Genomic DNA, 18,192 nt, shown 5'->3' on the forward strand with positions numbered 1-18,192 from the left:
TTCCATAGTTTGTTTATATTTCCAAACGTTTTGACATATTTAGGAATATCAGATAAGACAAATATTCGATTTGAAAGCATATTTCTATTATAATTACAACGTTTTATTATAACATGCGTCGCAAAAGAAATAGAAAAGGATTACCCATAAATTTGTTGCGACAATCTCAACGTGAGCGACGTCATTTGACGTTCGGAGATAAAACGCCGCGTAGGAAAACGCGTATTCCTAAATTTGATGCTGAAAGGAGGGATCATGAGCTGCTTGTTCGGGCCACTGAACTTAAGCTGCAACAACTTTTAGAATCTGATGAGGTACTCTCAGATATTCCATGTGATATAACGCCAGAAGAACTTCAGGGTGAGGTAATTATATTTATTTGAAATAATAAATTTGTGTATTGTTAAGGGGGGAGTAGGATTAAATCGCGTAAAACAAGGGCAATTTTTGTTATTGTTTTAAGAAACAGCTAAAAAATAACGGCTAAATTTACAACATTTTTTATTGCAAATTTTTGTACATGATGTTGACATTATATACACATATCTATGTACGTGTAACAAGAAAAAAAATATACTGTTGTTGTTGTAGCGGCAGAGTTCTACCGAGTTGACAGTCCTTGGCCGGAATAAATCCCGGTCCGTTCCGGTTACGTAGACCCGACTGTCGTGGGAACGGACGTTTGCCCATTGGCTCAGTTGGTTAGAGCGTCCTGCTAATAACGTTTACGCCATCGAAGTCAACGGCAAAAAGATGAACGAACACATTAAAGCCGCACATCTGGCCACTGATGACATATTAGGGCACCTCGACCAAAGATGAGCGATCAGTAAACTTCGTCATGTCTATCTTCAAACAACGGTACCAGTAAATAAATTCGACACTGCGGGCACTCCCACAAAGTCTCATTTAGAGGAGGGTAGTGTGGGAACACCCAATGACCACATCTGGCAACCCGATTTAATATGTCATTATTAATCTAAAAAATATTTTCAATTATCCCAAGCAAAACCATTCCAGAAGATATCCTCCAGTCAACAACAAGCGTCATTGTAATGGTTTCTTAATAAATTTACGTTAGTCGCTACAGTATGAATAAATGTATTTAAGCAAACAAACAAAATTGATTTAGAGTTATTTTTACACTTTTAAGTACAAAACAAATGTGTAGAAAAGAATTAGCGAAGTGTAAATGGATAAAAGTTAATATATAGGTGAGCAAGATCACATTAAGTGGACTCCTCATTGTCAACTTGATCTTAAAAATTAATTTTCTCGGGAAAGGTATGAACTTTCTTTTCATCAGTTATTAAACTAATTTTAAGATTCCGTAAGAAACTTTCAAAGGCTCGCAATTAGTTTAAACAATATGAATTTATTTCTCACAGTGTTCCGAGCGTCAAGCGTTTATTTTATTAAAAAAATATATCGCTCGTTCGATTTTCAATAGTTATTTTCGTCTCCTTGAAAATAACAAAATCATATTAAAAGTAATTTGAATTTCTTCGTTAAATAAGTTCATTTGTTAATATTATTTTTATTTATATTAATAATAACTTTTATGCTTTAAAGTAGGAGGAGTAATAAGTGTTGCAATCTGTTAAATAAAAGAGTCATAAAAACGTTACTAAAAATTTAATTTTAATAACATCGAATCAAGCTCGCAATTTTAAAGAATTTATCAGATGTAACACGTGTATTATTGTGAGAGAGCAATTTATCAAGGCCGTAAACCTGAGAAGACCAAAAATGGTAAGAATGTGACACTAGATAATCAATAAAAAATTGATTTCGTTAATAAATTACTATTGGATCGAGGTGAACCGCCTATAAAATTGTGACGATTGTCGAGGTTATCGGCGTTATTCTAACTAGCTACTGATATTAATCATAACACTCCAAATGACGTTCTTTTGAGTAATTGTAAGTGTGCTTTTAACCAAACAAATATTAAAACCGAAAGAAACCAAGTCCTGAATACTCTTTCGTTGGATTGGCCAATATGATGTAACAAAGTCTCGAAAAGAATGGTACAAGCTGTCAAAGATATTAGAGGATGATCAGAATTTGCGCCACAGCTGGATAAAAGAGAGACAATTCTAGTAAAAACAAATTTATTTGTCTGATGATATTACCGGTGTCATGCCTGCAACTTACTTAATTTTTATGATAAAATGGACAATAACGTGATCCACTTAACGTGATCTTGCTCAGGTGTAAAATTCATTATAAAACGAAGAAACACTTATTTTCAATTGTTGCATTTTAGAACTTTAAACGCAAATATCTCAAAAATATAAGTCAGCGGCAACTAAATATATATTTTCTTAATCTGGAGGACTTCCTCTATTCATCCATAACCGTTCTAAACCCGAATTCGGAGGATAGTATTCAAAATCCCAGCCAAAAAAAAAAACAATTTAAAACCCCTACTTCCCCCAAAGTAAAGCATCTTAACAATAATATGTGTCTACATGTAAGTTTGTCTGTCTTCCCATAACTTTATACTTCTCTGTTATAAATTACGAATATGGTCGATCTCAACTGGGAAATTTCGTTCGTGGATTTTCAATGCCATAAGAAAACCTTCTCAGGGATCTTGGGGTTTCTTATTATCTTATTCTTATAAATGCACTACATTAGGTAGGAATAAGCTGTTTCTAATTTTATAAGTTTTAAAACACATTTATTGTACATAAATAGTCATATTTTGACTTAAAATCATATTGTAATTTGCTCTTACTTTTTCAGATAGGGATTGCGAATGGTTATGCAACTACTCTTTATATTGAACGTGATGGCTTATCGACACTAACAATAATTGTAAGTAGCAGCATATTCAAAAAAGATAACGATAGAAATTGTTGTTGTTGTAGAGGCCAAGTTGGCAGTCCGGGTTTGTTATGGTTATATAGACTGACTCTCGTGAGAATGGTAATAGAAGTAGTATGCTTTATGGTTTACCCAAATGTTATGTTTTTTGTTTTTTTTTTTGAGGAAATAATACCTTCAACATTGTATATTACAAGTTCATTTGCTTCTGTCTAAAATTTGATAATTACTAGTTCTTCCAGAATCCAATTATGTAATGCAGAAGGTGGTTTTAATGTGGTTTGTAACATCAATATAATCGATATATATATAAATTGATTCCCGATTTTGAGGGAGTTAAACTTTTTTCTATAATTTCAAATTTTAATTTAAGAAGTAAAGAGGTTCTATTATTAAATTACTGTCAAATTATGTTTATACCCTGAGTAGAATATATTAAGTTTGCCACAAAAGTTGAAACGCCCCAAAGGAAAAGTCTGAGGCTCTTTAAAATGTGTATAGAACTGATCAGCTTTAAGTTCTAAATCGATTTAGCCATATTTGTTTGTCTGTCCGCCCATGTGTGTGTATACACGTGAACTAGTCCTCCCTCCCTCAGTTTTTAAAATATCGGTCTGAAATTTTGCACACGACCGTTTCTCTCCAAGAAGCCGCTCACTTGTCCACTGTGTGTTGGACCACTATAGCATATATTATATAATACATACATAGCTGCCATACAAACTGAACAATCAAACGCAAGTCCCAGTATGGAAATTTTTTTTTTTGCAAGGTATCTTCGCGAAATTTGGCATAAAATATTTTCCACAGCTGTCATACAAACTGAACGATTAAAATTAAGTTTTTGAATGGACGACTTTTTTTTGGCAATATATCTTTCGAATTTTTTAAAGTTATAAAAATTTATATTTGGGGATATGGATAGTTTCAGACGTAACAAGTCTCTAAAAATATTAGTTAAATCGATCAAGTAAATGCTGAGAAATTGGCATCGTTTTGAAAAACGCGTTTATAGTTTCACGTATACCTATATCTCCGACTACCTATGTACATAGATATATCTCCCAAAATAATTCGAATTTCGAAATATCTTCTTGTCGACATATTCTTGAATAGTTAAACTTTGAAAATATAAAAAAAAACGATTCTATTTTATTTTTAAACTAGAATACCCCTTAAGACTGCCAAGTTGTTCATTTCTTAAGTTGTTTACGCCAGCAGTTCTCTTCCGGTTTAATCGAATTGAAATCTGATAGTTTAATTTGCAATGATATTATAAAGAATAAAATGTATATGAAACATAAACAATTTAAAAACAATAGCAATTATCAATATAAAACTTAATATCACTTAAAATCACTTAAGACTTAAGTCTTAAATCACTTAAAATAAAACTATACTACTACTTCTTGCTGTATGTTGTTGTTTTGATTCCCAGAACAATTTAAATTTTGCTATTGGATTATTATACGCTAACTGTTTGAGCAAATAAACATAATCACTTAGCAGGTTACTTTTGAATCTGGGTCATTATGACAAAGATTTTGTAGTGAGAAGAAAATAATTTATTGTAGAAATAATAATTGATCTAAGCAAATTCAAACGTACTTGTACATAAATATGTAGTCACAACATTGAGTAGCTACAAACTATAATTGGGGATCGTATTCCCCAGCAAATGAACTGGAAATGCTTACAAATGAATATACATATATAATATTATATATAAATATACCAAAAGGAGTAACGATTCTCTTTTAATAAGAATTTAAATATTCCCTTAATGGCGCCATATTCTCAGTCTTCAGACTGAAGGGGTTACATGTGTTTCGTCGAGCAAAAAACGGTCTATTTTATATAAAACATAAATTATTTTATTCAAACTTTTTATTATTCAAAAGATACATATTTTACAAGGATTTTGTGAAATTTTCAAAACAAAAAAAAATATTCAAAACTCGGCCATTACGACGTCTTTTCCGGCAGTCCCTCGGAAAAAAGGGTGCCTCCGCGTTGACAGCAAAACTTCTTACAGGAATCAAATTGTAGTTTTGGCAGACGTTTTTACAGATAAAATGCTATTATCGACGTTTTGGTTTATTTTAATAGTTGTAATTAAACAAAAAGAAAATACTTCGTTCAAGACGTAAATTATATCTTGATGACCTGTGTAAAATTTCATAAGATCGGTTGATTAGTTTGCGATGAATGTTGACAACCGACTTTGAAAACACAGTTTAAAGTTTAAAGTGACTATATAGCTGACCTCGAGCGCGTAACTTTTCAAGGCTGTATTTTTTAAAACTATAACTCGGGTCAACTTGAGAACTTAGGACAATATTCTAGAAATGTTATAGAATTAAAGAAGACAATGAAAAAAAAATAAACTTTTTTTGAAGCCGTGAAACCCCTTAAATGGAATTCCTTTCCCCGTTTTATTAATATATCTTACTGAAGTTATCGAAAATTAATTCCTATATATTTTGATATACATAACTACATATATATGCATCAGTCTCGATTAGTTTAAGGGATATACACAAAACACAAAACTACTCTACTCTGTGCTACATGTTGCTACAGTATAAACAACAGTGACAGCGATGGTGACAAGGAAGACACAAATAAAATCTATGCTTAAATGAATGTTTGTGATTTAAATTTATTATAATGTTTTTTTATAAATGAAAGTTTGCAGCTTAATTAACATCACGTAATATTTAGCATCTTAAGTGGTTGCTGCCTATTCAAATTGTGCATTATTTCTTGATGATTTATGCTTCAAGTTCAAGGTCGTGAGCCATTTGCGTCAATAGTAGTGATATTTCGTCATTTATGTATATGTATATTATCATATTTGTTGTTATCTTTATGTTATAAATGCTTTTAAGCGGCAATAAATACAGTGGTCCTCCTGAATGCTGTCGTTAGATAATATATATAATCTATACAGACGGTAGACACAGTTTTTCTAATGTTTTGTTAGTTATAGCAAACTGAATCATTTGCATTTAATTAACATTAATGGCGATTTAAATTATACCTATATAGTACAAACATACACCAGGTAGAAAAAGCCTCCGCTCACCGCTCTGATTGGCGAACTTATTGGGGCTACGTGGTTGATGACCGGTAGACCGATTGCCATGTACGTATAAGTTGCTAATAACGTCTCTTTGTTCTTGCCCCAAGGATGGCTAGCTACTTGAGTCTCTTGTTGCGGTTCTGTAACTTGGTACACATCTACCTTGACAAGTTGAAGAGGTTGGTATTGCAGATAGGTAAAATCGGATCCCTGTGATGATCAAAAAAATGTAAAATGATATACCAAGCCACCATATGATCATTGTAAAGAGGGACATCTGTGGTTTTCAGGCTATATAAACCAAGCTTGTTGAATCATTTGTTAAATCGCTATATAAAAACGGGAGAGCAATAAATTTTTCAATAAACAAGTAAGGAAGTTCTAAGTTCGGGTGTAACCCAACATTTTATACTCTCGCAGCTTGCAAGGGAAATTACGTCAGGTGTTGGCAAAATTGTATATTGAAGGAAGTATTGATCCGATTCAACCCATTTTTGGCACAAAAAACATACTATTATCGATTTTTTAAGTTATTAATTTTATTATATAAATTTCAATTATATACAAGTATCTTACACATTGACCGTCTTTTTCGGTAAAAAGTCAACTATAGGGGTCCACATATTCAGTACGTAGGGGCGTGAACAGTTTTCGTTCGATTTAGACAATTTTTGGTCACAAGGTGGCTTACCTTAAACGCATTATTCACTCCAAGGTTTACCCCGATACAATCATTGTTGCTTGATTTGCATAGGGAAAAGTGAAAGAATCAGATGAAATTTAAAACAGTGTTATATGGGAAATAGGCGTGGTTGTAATTCGATTTAGCCCATTTTCGCACTATAACATGCAAGGTGCGTTCCAAAGTAAACAGTAAAAAAGTAACAAAGTAAACTCTAGTGGCGCCATCTATATGTCTAGTGCGTTAGAATCTGCTATCCTTTATCGATTTCCAGTAAAAATTTCATGACATTTCATCTATTGGAAGTGAAGTTATTGCGTTTTAAGTGTCAGTATGTTTTTGTCATCGGTGCGAAAATGAGCTTCGAACAAAGAGCCAACATAAAATTTTGTTTTAAAATTGGTAAAACTTTTACCGAAACGTTTCAATTGATGAAACAAGTTTATGGCGATGATTGCTTATCCCGTAGCAGAGTGCACGAGTGGTTTCAAAGTTTTCAAAGTGGTCGTGAGGACATAAATGAGAAATGAGCCGAAACCAAAAAAATCGCGCCTTGACCACTCCCCGTATTCACCTGATATGGCACCGTGCGACTTCTACCTTTTCGGAAAAATGCATTTGCCGATAAAAGGAAAGCGTTATGCAGACGTGAAGGCCATTCAAAAGGCTTGCACCGGCATACTGGCGGCTATACCGGGCAACGAGCGAAAACACTCGCTCGACATGCTTTTGGACCGTGCGAAAAGCTGTATTAAAGCAGAAGGAGACTATTTTGAATAAAATTAATTGATTTTGCCAATAAAACCATTTGTTCTGTCTTTTTTTTTTAAGTCCTGTTAACTTTGGAAAGCACCTTGTAGATCTATGAGAAGAATGTTATGTACCGAATTTGGTTGAAATCGGTTAAGCAGATCCCAAGGTTTTGAACGCGGTTCCTATTAAGTCATCTCATATCATCCCAGAGATCAAATTTAATGACTCTGGCGTGTTTGGTGCTTGATTTATCGCACTTTTAGTAGTTTTTAACAGTACCGATTTATGGGGAGTGGGCGGTCTTGTCACCCGATTTCATCCATTTTCACAATGTCGATAGGTTTTTTTTTAAGGCTTTAGAGGTTTAGGAGATATATAATATAAAAAAAAATTTTAATGTGCAGATGCCCCTCCCTAATGTGATTCTGTAAACCAAATAACAGTCTCGTATCTTATTGTGGTGCTTAGTTATGGCAATTTATTTGTATTTTGATTAATGGCGTTTTGTGGGCGTGGCAGTGGTCCGATTATGCCCAACTGGTATACCAACCGTCTTATGGTACCAAGAAACATGTGTACCATGTTTCATAAAGATATCTCAATTTTCACTCAAGTTACAGCTTGCACAGGCGGACGGACGGACAGACAGTCACCCGGATTTCAACTCGTCTCTTCATCCTGATCATTTATATATACATAACCATATATCTAACTCGATTAGTTTTAGGTGATACAAACAACCGTTAGGTAAACAAAATTATTATACTCTGCAGCAACATGTTGCGAGGGTATAAAAAGACCCCTCCCTGTGAGTCGGTGTGAAAAATGAGCGATGGGAGTAGCGCCACTCATTTTTACGTGAAATGACAAAGCCCAGGAACTACGGTCAAGAGTGGGTAAAATCGGGTGAATGCATATTATCGGCCCATATATACTTAATATAAGAATTTTGAAAGTTTCGATTGACTTTATATTATATATATCGATCACTCCGAGAACATTTTTTTTCTGATAATAGTTTGGCATGATGCCAAAAATTGATCCAAGAATTACCCAAGCTCCTACATTTTATATACAATATAATGGTTTTCGTTTTTCTAGAAGTGTCGAATATGTCGGTCAGTATGTGAGTCATAATGTGGTTTAGCGTTGAATATGAATATCAATATATATTAAAATATCCCCTTTGATTGAGTTTATATCACATTAAATATTTCGCACACGAAGCAAATTGTAGTAATTAAACTAAGTGAGTCCACGACCTAGCACTATTCTTGCAAAGTTTCATCCCGTTATATACATTGGTGTCATATTTGTATACTGGAAAGTGAAAGAATCAGATGAAATTTAAAATTGTGTTATATGGGAAGTATGCGTGGTTGTAGTCCATTTTGTCCCGTTGTCATACTGTAACATATAATAGAAATGCCAGTATACCATAATGTTACATGCCGAACTTGGTAAAAATCGGTCGAGCAGGTCTTGAGATATGGGCGTTCACCTAAATATCAGCGAGCCATGCCCATCGTCCAATTTTGGCAGCGGCGCCTATAAAGCCATCTACTGTCATCTCGTCTATAAAATTTTATGTCTCTGGCGCATTTATTTATAGATTTATCGCACTTTAAATGTTTTTTTAACAAAACCGTTATATGGGGGTTATCATTTCATTTTCACACAGTAGGGGTGCTAAAAAGATTTGTCCTGAGTGAATTTGGTTGTTATAGCTTTAGCGGTTTAGGAGACATGTACATTAAACCTATTAGAGAGCGGTGTCCCCCCAATTTTATAAACTGCGGATGCGCCTCCCTAATGCGATCCCTTATACCAATACCTTAAGTTATGCCCCGTCTTTGACCTTTGAAAATTGTGAGAATATAAAATGTTTAGTTACACCCGAACTTAATCCTTCCTTACTTGATTATAATATGTTAGAGGATTACAGATTTTTTTAAAATAAATTATAACAAGTAATGGCTAAGTTCGGATGTAACCGAACATTTTATACTCTCGCAAAGTCAAATGGTATACTCGTTTTGATTGATTGATTGACATTTTCGTTAGAAGGTCAACTATAGGCACTGGGGTCGACATATTTAGTACTTAGGGGCTTGACAATTTTTGGTCACAAGGTGGCATACTTTAAACGCATTATTCACACAAAGTTTTACCCCGATACAATCATTCTTGCTTGATTTGCATACTGGAAAGTGAAAGAATCAGATGGAATTTAAAATGGTGTTATATGGGAAATAGGCGTGGTGTAATCCGATTTTCGCACTATAACATAGAAATAAGAGAAGAATGTTATGTACCGAATTTGGTTGAAATCGGTTAAGCAGATCTCAATATATGGGTTTTCACCCAAAAGTGGGCGGTGCCACGCCCACTGACTAATTTTGAAGGCGTTCCTATAAAGTCATCTCATACCATCCTAGAGATAAAATTTAATGTTTTTGGCGTGTTTAGTGCTTGATTTATCGCGCTTTTAGTAGTTTTTAACAGTACCCTTATAAGGGGAGTGGGCGGAGTTGCGACCCGATTTCAACTATTATCACACTGTATGTAGAGGTTCTAAAAACATTTGCTTCCAGTGAATTTTGTTATTATAGCATTAGCGGTTTAGGAGATATGCACATTAAACCTATTAAAAGCGGGACTACGCCCACTTAAAAAAAAATTTAACTGCAGATGCCCCTCCCTAATGTGATCCTGTGTACCAAATAACAATCTTGTATCTTATTGTGGAGCGTAGTTATGGCAATTTATTTGTTTTTGATTAATGGCGTTTTGTGGGCGTGGCAGTGGTCCGATTACGCCCATATGCGATACCAGCCGTCTCACGGTACCAAGAAACATGTCTACCGAGTTTCATAAAGATATCTAAATTTTTACTCAAGTTAGAGCTTGCACGAACGGACGGACAGACAGTCACACGGCTTTTAACTCGTCTCTTCATCCTGATCATTTATATATATATATAACCCTTTATCTAACTCGATTAGTTTTAGGTGATACAAACAGCCGTTAGGTGAACAAAACTATTATACTCTGTAGCAACAGGTTGCGAGAGTATAAAAATACTGATATATACTACCGGATGTAGAGCGTTATTTTATTCATGGGGTTCGAAAAAAATTGGATCAGATATCTGAAGATTGGTATGAGTATTATATACGCTATGTTTGAAAGTGTTGCCTTCCGAACCAAGTTTGGTTTTGAGGGTATACCCGTATGTGCATGTATACTTATAAATTGTAATTGTTGCCTTAAAAAAATACAAAAACCGGTTAACGGTTATTGCTTGTACCACAAGTTACCACAATTATGTTTTTCCTACAGTGGCATTTATGAAATACGAAAACATAAGAGCGCTCACCTATTACAACTTGTCTGAGCCAAGCCCGATTTTTATTTGTCTTATATTGCTTATATATACCTATACATACATATATATGAAAAAGTGCTAAGGTGTCAGCTAGTATGTCAATTTATGGTGGCGTGACTTTTAATTTGGCTAATTCTTACACCTTTCTAGACACAGCTATTTATCTAATAAACTTCACAGTTTTTACGATTTCTGATGTTAAATAAAAACTTAAAAGTTGCAACTGTAATCATTATAAACTTACATTTTACGTTAATTACTTACAAATTTTATTTGTCTATTTTATTGCTGCTCTAAAGTTCAATCAAGCAATCAAGTTATTTAAGAATTTCGTATATGTATGTGCATATGTGTGTAAAAGTTGTTCTAAACCTTTCATGGCCTACGGAGGCTTTAATCTAAGTTTTTTGTTTTCTTTTTTCCATTAGTTGCCTCAGGCACATCCAACAATAGCTAATTTAAAGAGAGCAATCGAATCAACTGCACGTGTACAACATAAAAGAGAGTTGCGTGAGCGATACGAGAGCCGACGACGCAGACTACGTATGTCCGAAGAAACTGAAAATGCGAGCAATAGCAACGATAACTCCGACCATATGGACAACAGAATGGAAGCATATCAGCAACGTCAACATCAGGTTGAAACTAATGCCGCTTGGTTGGCGGCCAACAGAAGCACCGGAGAATTCGTTTACTCCACAACGCGCTGCGGTCATCCACATCGAACGACGGTTTCATGGCGTTTTTTATGGCGCGCCTACATGTTGATCGACGCTCATACCAAAACGCCGCTTTTCGACCACGACGGACGTAAATTGTTGAGTGAATGTGGCATAGAAAACGGTTTAACATTACGCTTTTGCAAACGTGAAATATACTACAAACGTCGCCGAAAATAACCAGTGCAACCATTATATCCATAATAATACCAAAAAATGCATTTTCTCGTTTAAAATAAATTCGAAATATAAAAAAATAAAAATAAAGAATAACAAGCAAGTTGAAAGTGTTAAGCAGTGCAAACCAAACGATATTGTATAAAGCAAAGTGTGCGTGTATAAGCCTCCGGAATTCAAATGTTAAAACTTTTCAAGATTTCCATGTCTCACATCATTTCGCCACCACTACTATCACCGCGTCGCACAAAAAGTAAGAAGTCAAAATCACGAAATCTTTACCAAACCCCTTACACATATAACCGTATCGTGGTATTGTGTCGCAACGACGCATGTATGCCAGCCGCCAGCCTAAGAATACAAAGATGATGATGCCGTCAACGGAGGCGAATTCAATTTGCTGCCGTCAGTCCTTGTTCATTACTTTGTTCGCGCTTATTTTTATATGTATGCTGCAATTTGACCTCATCCGCGCTGCATTTGAGGAAGGCAACAATAACAATGTAAAAATTGCCGAACACAGCCTGGAACTAACACAGACCATTAATATACAGCGACAGGAATATTTGCAGAAACAATGTGAAACGTTGGGTTATAGCGCTCTCACCCTGGATGATCTAACGGATAAGCAAATGGGTCATATGATTGTGGATAAGGAGCACAAGTTTCTTTACTGCTATGTGCCTAAGGTGAGAGTTTTTAAACAAAACGTTTGGCGGACTAATCAATCTGTGTAATGGAAGTGGATAATGTAGAATTAGCAATAAAACTAAAATCAGTTGTATTGGTAAATTTTGTTCGTTTCGTTTTAAAGGCAGACTCATACTTGTACTTGTACTGGTACTGCATGCAGCTGCTGCAGCGATATTTTAGGCTTCTTGCTGTTTTGTTTAAGTTTCGTTTTTTACTTTTATAGAAAGAGTAAAAATTATACATTTTAAGCAATTCAAATACGTTTCACTTTATCATAATCCGATTCCCCACTGTGACTAATACCTTAGGAATTATTTTTATACTCTCGCAACCTGTTGCTACAGAGTATAATAGTTTTGTACACCTAACGGTTGTTTGTATCACCTAAAAATAATCGAGTTAGATATAGGGTTATATATATATATATAAATGATTAGGATGAAGAGACGAGTTGAAATCCGTGTGACTGTCTGTCCGTCCGTCCGTCCGTCCGTGCAAGCTCTAACTTGAGTAAAAATTGAGATATCTTTATGAAACTTGGTAGACATGTTTCTTGGTACCGTGAGACGGTTGGTATTGCAGATGGGCGTAATCGGACCACTGCCACGCCCACAAAACGCCATAAATCAAAAACAAATAAATTGCCATAACTACGATCCACAATAAGATACAAGATTGTTATTTGGTACACAGGATCACATTAGGGAGGGGCATCTGCAGTTAAATTTTTTTTTAAGTGGGCGTAGTCCCGCTTTTAATAGGTTTAATGTGCATATCTCCTAAACCGCTAATGCTATAATAACAAAATTCACTGGAAGCAAATATTTTTAGAACCTCTACCTACAGTGTGAAAATAGTTGAAATCGGGTTGCAACTCAGCCCACTCCCCATATAACGGTATCGTTAAAAGCTACTAAAAGCGCGATAAATCAAGCACTAAACACGCCAGAGACATTAAATTTTATCTCTGGGATGGTATGAGATAACTTTGTAGGAATCGCGTTCAAAATTAGACAGTGGGCGTGGCACATCCCACTTTTAGGTGAAAACCCATATCTTGGGATCTGCTTAACCGATTTCAACCAAATTTGGTGCATGACGTTCTTCTCTTATCTCTATGTTATAGTGCGGATTACAATCACGCCTATTTCCCATATAACACCATTTTAAATTCCATCTGATTCTTTCACTTTCCAGTATGCAAATCAAGCAAGAATGATTGTATCGGGGTAAAACTTTGTGTGAATAATGCGTTTAAAGTATGCCCCCTTGTGATCAAAAATTGTCTAAATCGAACCAAAACTGTTCAAGCCCCTAAGTACTAAATATGTGGACCACAGTGCCTATAGTTGACCTTTTAACGAAAATATCAGTCAATCCACAAAGAAATCTCAAACGAGTATACCATTTGACTTTGCGAGAGTATAAAACGTTCGGTTACATCCGAACTTAGCCCTTCCTTACTTGTTAAGTTTTGTATCCAAACACAACCACCTCATGTTGTTCCTTTTTCATTTGAGGTGTTAATAAACTGCCAAATCTAGGCTACAAGTCAGCGAAATGAGGTCAGTAAGTAAAAGTTTAAAATTTAAACATGTAGTTTTGAACGAGGTTCTTAATTTCAGTGAGTAGAAAATAGATTTTTTTCGAATAATTTTTTATGTGGATATATCCAAATTTACATATGTGGGTTTTATCGGTATCATTATTGTGAAATTTGTACCATGTCATTAACATTGGAAAGCCAATATTAACTGCTTGTATATACAAAATAAGGGCACGAATTATTTTGATATTCGAAGCCTAAAATGTTTCAAAATGCCGATTAAATGTATGTGCGATAATGCACTTGTATGCAAAATAACAATTTGCACACATTTAAAATTTACATTTGTTACTGAGTATCTAATTACACCGAAAGACGATGAAGTAAGCAAAATATGAGTTTCGAAAAAAGAGAATAATTAATATGAGTACAGATATATTACATGTTCATACATACTATTATCTAAATTATAACAATGCAAGCATCTGTAAATAGTATATATTCCATATTTTCATATAAAATGATTTCTTTCTTTAAGCGCCACAAGATATTTAGTATTTATATTGTATATGTATGATATTTGTTTTGCTTTTGAGGATTGGTATCTATATTTTTGAAAAAATTTTGTTCGAACAATAGCAAAGAGCTTTTCTGCACCCCCTCTGTCTCATAAATAATATTGTCCAATTCAACTGCCTAATATGCAGAATTGTTGTGGTTTGTATTGTTATTATGTATATATTTAATGCAATAAAAGTTATGCAAAGACAGTGAAGGCAAGTGAATTGTGTGCGTTACTGGCAGTTGGTAGTAAGTTGTCTGGGTTTCGAAAGTCCCAACAACTACAATTATAGATACTTTTTTTTGAGGAGTGGCTTTTTTCAATAAAAATAAACTCGAAGTGTAGGTTAAATAAATCAAATAAAATTCGTATGTATTTTTAAAAGTTAAAAGGTTAATATTTAAATTAGTGCCATTAATATATCTTAAGTGGCTGTCGTATGTACAAGTAATACACCTATGTGCAGCTACATAATATGGTATATACTATATTTACTTAGAAACTTATTGTTTATAAAATTATGCACTTGTACACAAACAATTTTAAAATAAATGTTTGCATGTATGTATATAGGTAAACAACTTACTTTTATAATTTATTTAGTTTTTAATTAACTTTTAATTTATTCGTTCAAACCTATAATTAAAACTAGCATGTATTAAAAGTTATTTATTCAGCCATTACTGAACATTGAATTACAGCGATTAGAGCTTACATGATATTTATTATAAATACACAAATACATTCACGTACGACGTATCTATACCTACATGAATATGTGTTTGTATTTCTAGCTGGAAAGTTTAAAGTTCAATGTGTCTATGTTGATTAGAACAAACTATATGAGTGTGATTGCATTTTGGTTTTTGTTCTAACTACTGATATCAAATTATATTCATACAACTAATTTGAAAGTACATTTATGAAAGCATAACGAGAACTATTTGTTTCTAGTTAATTCATATAACTTGAAGTAAAAAGTATCCGTGTGGTTTTCTAACACGAAAATTAAATAAGATATTCATTTTTAAATCTAAAATCCTTATTTTTAGGTTATGTTTAGAAATTGCTTTAACTTATAATGTCTTTCTTTACAAATGAAGAGAAGAAAACACATTTTTAAAACTTTAAAATATTGAAAATAGTTCCAAATAGGTCCAAAAGCATGTCGAACAAGTGTTTTCGCTCGTTGCTCGGTATAGCCGCCAGTATGCCGGTGCAAGCCTTTTGAATGGCCTTCACGTCTGCATAACGCTTTCCTTTTATCGGCAAATGCATTTTTCCGAAAAGGTAGAAGTCGCACGGTGCCATATAAGGTAAATACGGGGAGTGGTTGATTGTTAAAATGTAATTTTTATACAAATAATCGGCCAAAAGCGTCGATCGATGAGACGGCGCATTATCGTGCAACAAACACCAACTTCCATCTTCGCGATACGCGAACACGTCGAATACGGCGCACCAAATGGTTCAAAAGCCGGGTGGAACAAATTTTTTGTGGACAATACCCATGGAATCATAAAAACAAATCAGCATTGTCTTCACTTTTGACTTCTCCAGGCGCGATTTTTTTGGTTTCGGCTCATTTTTCATTTATGTCCTCACGACCACTTTAAAAATGTTGAAGTTTATATTCCCTTCAGAGGTCATATTTAGACATAAAAAGCCAAATAGTATACCAATAAAAAGAATAAGAGAATAGGAATGGCCGAAACTAATGCTTGGTTTAATGCTTCTCTCAAGTTCTCGAAGTAACAGACTATTTATGCTCTATTAAGCACTTAACAAGCCTCCATACATAGTTATTACATTCCTTTTAAAATTCATAGCTGTCATACTGAGTTACTTTCAGTTAGTTGGTTAGTTTTCTGACCGATAGTTTGTTGGTGTCTTTATTCAAACGTGAAATTTTTTTAATAACTTAAATTTCAAACTATCGAAGAGCATAATGTCCCTTGTTAGACATACAACTAAATTGTTGAAGGCTTTTAACTCAACTTTGAAAATTATTTAACCTGAGGACTATTGTCGAGTATGAATTTGTTCTAACAGTGGTTTATAGTTTTAGATGGATATACAATAATATACAGTGAAACCTCCCACATCCGGACACTGACGGTTCCCCATTTTTTGTCCGCTTATGAGTGGTGTCCACTTATAGGAGTGGACAAATAAAAATTTTACTAAAATATATATACACTTAAATAAATTATATTTCTTGGTAATTTAATTTACATATTTCTTGAGATGTATCATAGCTATAAAAATTCGTTTGTGTACATACTATGCTTGATTTATGCTTGATTTTTCAAAAATTCTCATACCGTAGTTTTGAAAAATCCTTGATTCTGTGCTATTAAACAGTTTCCAGTAACGTCGTCACTAACTAATTTTTTAATGCGGCGAAGTTGTTCTAGTGCTTCAGCACATGATTTAATTTGACCGGCATCCTGGACACATACTTCATTTAGGTCATAGGTTTCTCTACAACAATATTATTGTCTACTGTGTTAACAATTTCGTCGAGTAACAAAAAGTCGTCCGAATGCTAAAAGCTTTATCAACACCGATAACGTCAATATGGTAATATCGTCCTCTGCATAGAAGTCAGAGATTTCACTCACACTTTTTTGAAAACGAGTTTTCGAAAAACAGTTTTTAATGGTGAAATGGTTCAACTTCATTGTTCGACGAAATCGTGAATACATTCCAATCAAATGTGGTATTATATTAACTTATTTTGAAGGTCATAGGCTTTTGACACGATGCGGAAAACGGTATTAGGGATATGAGGTTTATGCCAAGGTTTACACCAAATTCTAACATATTCTGCGCTAAATCATTAATATAATTATATGTATAATTTTTAAGAAAACCTGGTCACTTAATTTCATTAAAATGTCACACATTATACAGGGTATATTGAGAGCATATAATGGTCTGGGTTTGTTGCATTAACCTTTGACATTGTTAAGGTATACTTCAGAACATATTCTCAAGCAATTTTATAAATAAATAACTCACAATATAACAAAAATCATTTATAGACCCGATTTGATCTATTTTTGGCATTACTACATATTGCTAACGGGAAAAATTCTCTCTAAGTTTCATTCAGCTACCTCACATACCATCACCAAAATATACAGAGTACAGTCAACCGGATGTTTGAAAATCCTAATACTATTTATATGGGGGCTAGGGCAAGTTTTCACCCGATTTTGACAATTTTTCGATTTGAAACGGCTTAATTTGTAGGCACTCTTTTTGCAAGCTTTTATTTCACTATATTCATTAGAGCTTGACTTGTATAATGGAAAGTCAAAGAATAAGATAGAATTTAAAATTGTGTTATATGGAAAGTAGGCTTTGTTTTTATCCGATTTCGCCTATCCCAAGTACTAAGAGATATGTGGTTTCGCCTAAATGTGGGCGATGACACTTCCATCATCCAATTTTGACACCTGCTTCTATATAGCCCTCTTGTGCCATCTTGGATGTAAAATTAATGTCTCTGACGCATTTAGTTATTGATTTATCGCACTTTTAGTAGTTTTTAACAAAACCGTTATATAGGGAGTAGACATGGTTATGATCCGATTTCACCTACTTTCTCGCTGTCGTAAGAGCTGTCGAAATGTGCAGAATTGGGTCATATAGCTTAAATGGTTTAGGAGATATATACATTGCGGCTTAGTTATGCTAATTTATAGTTTTCAATTAATGACGTTTTTTTGGGCGTGGCTGTGGTCCGA

At 34.1% G+C, this 18,192-nt stretch overlaps 2 protein-coding genes across 2 annotated transcripts in view; both read left to right on the forward strand.

Moving 5' to 3' along the window:
• On the forward strand, positions 1-12,009 carry LOC106627648 (uncharacterized). The gene is made up of 3 exons (XM_070106323.1): positions 1-365; positions 2,752-2,823; positions 11,169-12,009. The coding sequence occupies exons 1-3, from the start codon at positions 114-116 to the stop codon at positions 11,637-11,639; spliced, it is 795 nt and encodes a 264-aa protein (XP_069962424.1). The 5' UTR covers positions 1-113; the 3' UTR covers positions 11,640-12,009.
• Positions 11,969-18,192, forward strand: part of LOC106627647 (carbohydrate sulfotransferase 11) — a 17,316-nt gene continuing 11,092 nt past the window's right edge. Inside the window, exon 1 of the mRNA XM_014247830.3 lies at positions 11,969-12,325. Within this exon, the coding sequence (XP_014103305.1) occupies positions 11,969-12,325 (357 nt within the window). The remainder of the gene's footprint in view (positions 12,326-18,192) is intronic.

The sequence above is a fragment of the Bactrocera oleae genome, chromosome 3 (genome assembly GCF_042242935.1).
Source record: "Bactrocera oleae isolate idBacOlea1 chromosome 3, idBacOlea1, whole genome shotgun sequence".
NCBI lineage: Eukaryota > Metazoa > Arthropoda > Insecta > Diptera > Tephritidae > Bactrocera > Bactrocera oleae.

What these genes read in the sequence shown, in the direction of transcription:
- LOC106627648 (XM_070106323.1), top strand. Translation starts at nt 114, where the DNA reads ATGCGTCGCAAAAGAAATAGAAAAGGATTACCCATAAATTTGTTGCGA. An exon ending in CAGAAGAACTTCAGGGTGAG is followed by an intron (nt 366 to 2,751) that starts GTAATTATATTT and finishes TTACTTTTTCAG; the next exon opens with ATAGGGATTGCGAATGGTTA. An exon ending in TATCGACACTAACAATAATT is followed by an intron (nt 2,824 to 11,168) that starts GTAAGTAGCAGC and finishes TTTTTCCATTAG; the next exon opens with TTGCCTCAGGCACATCCAAC.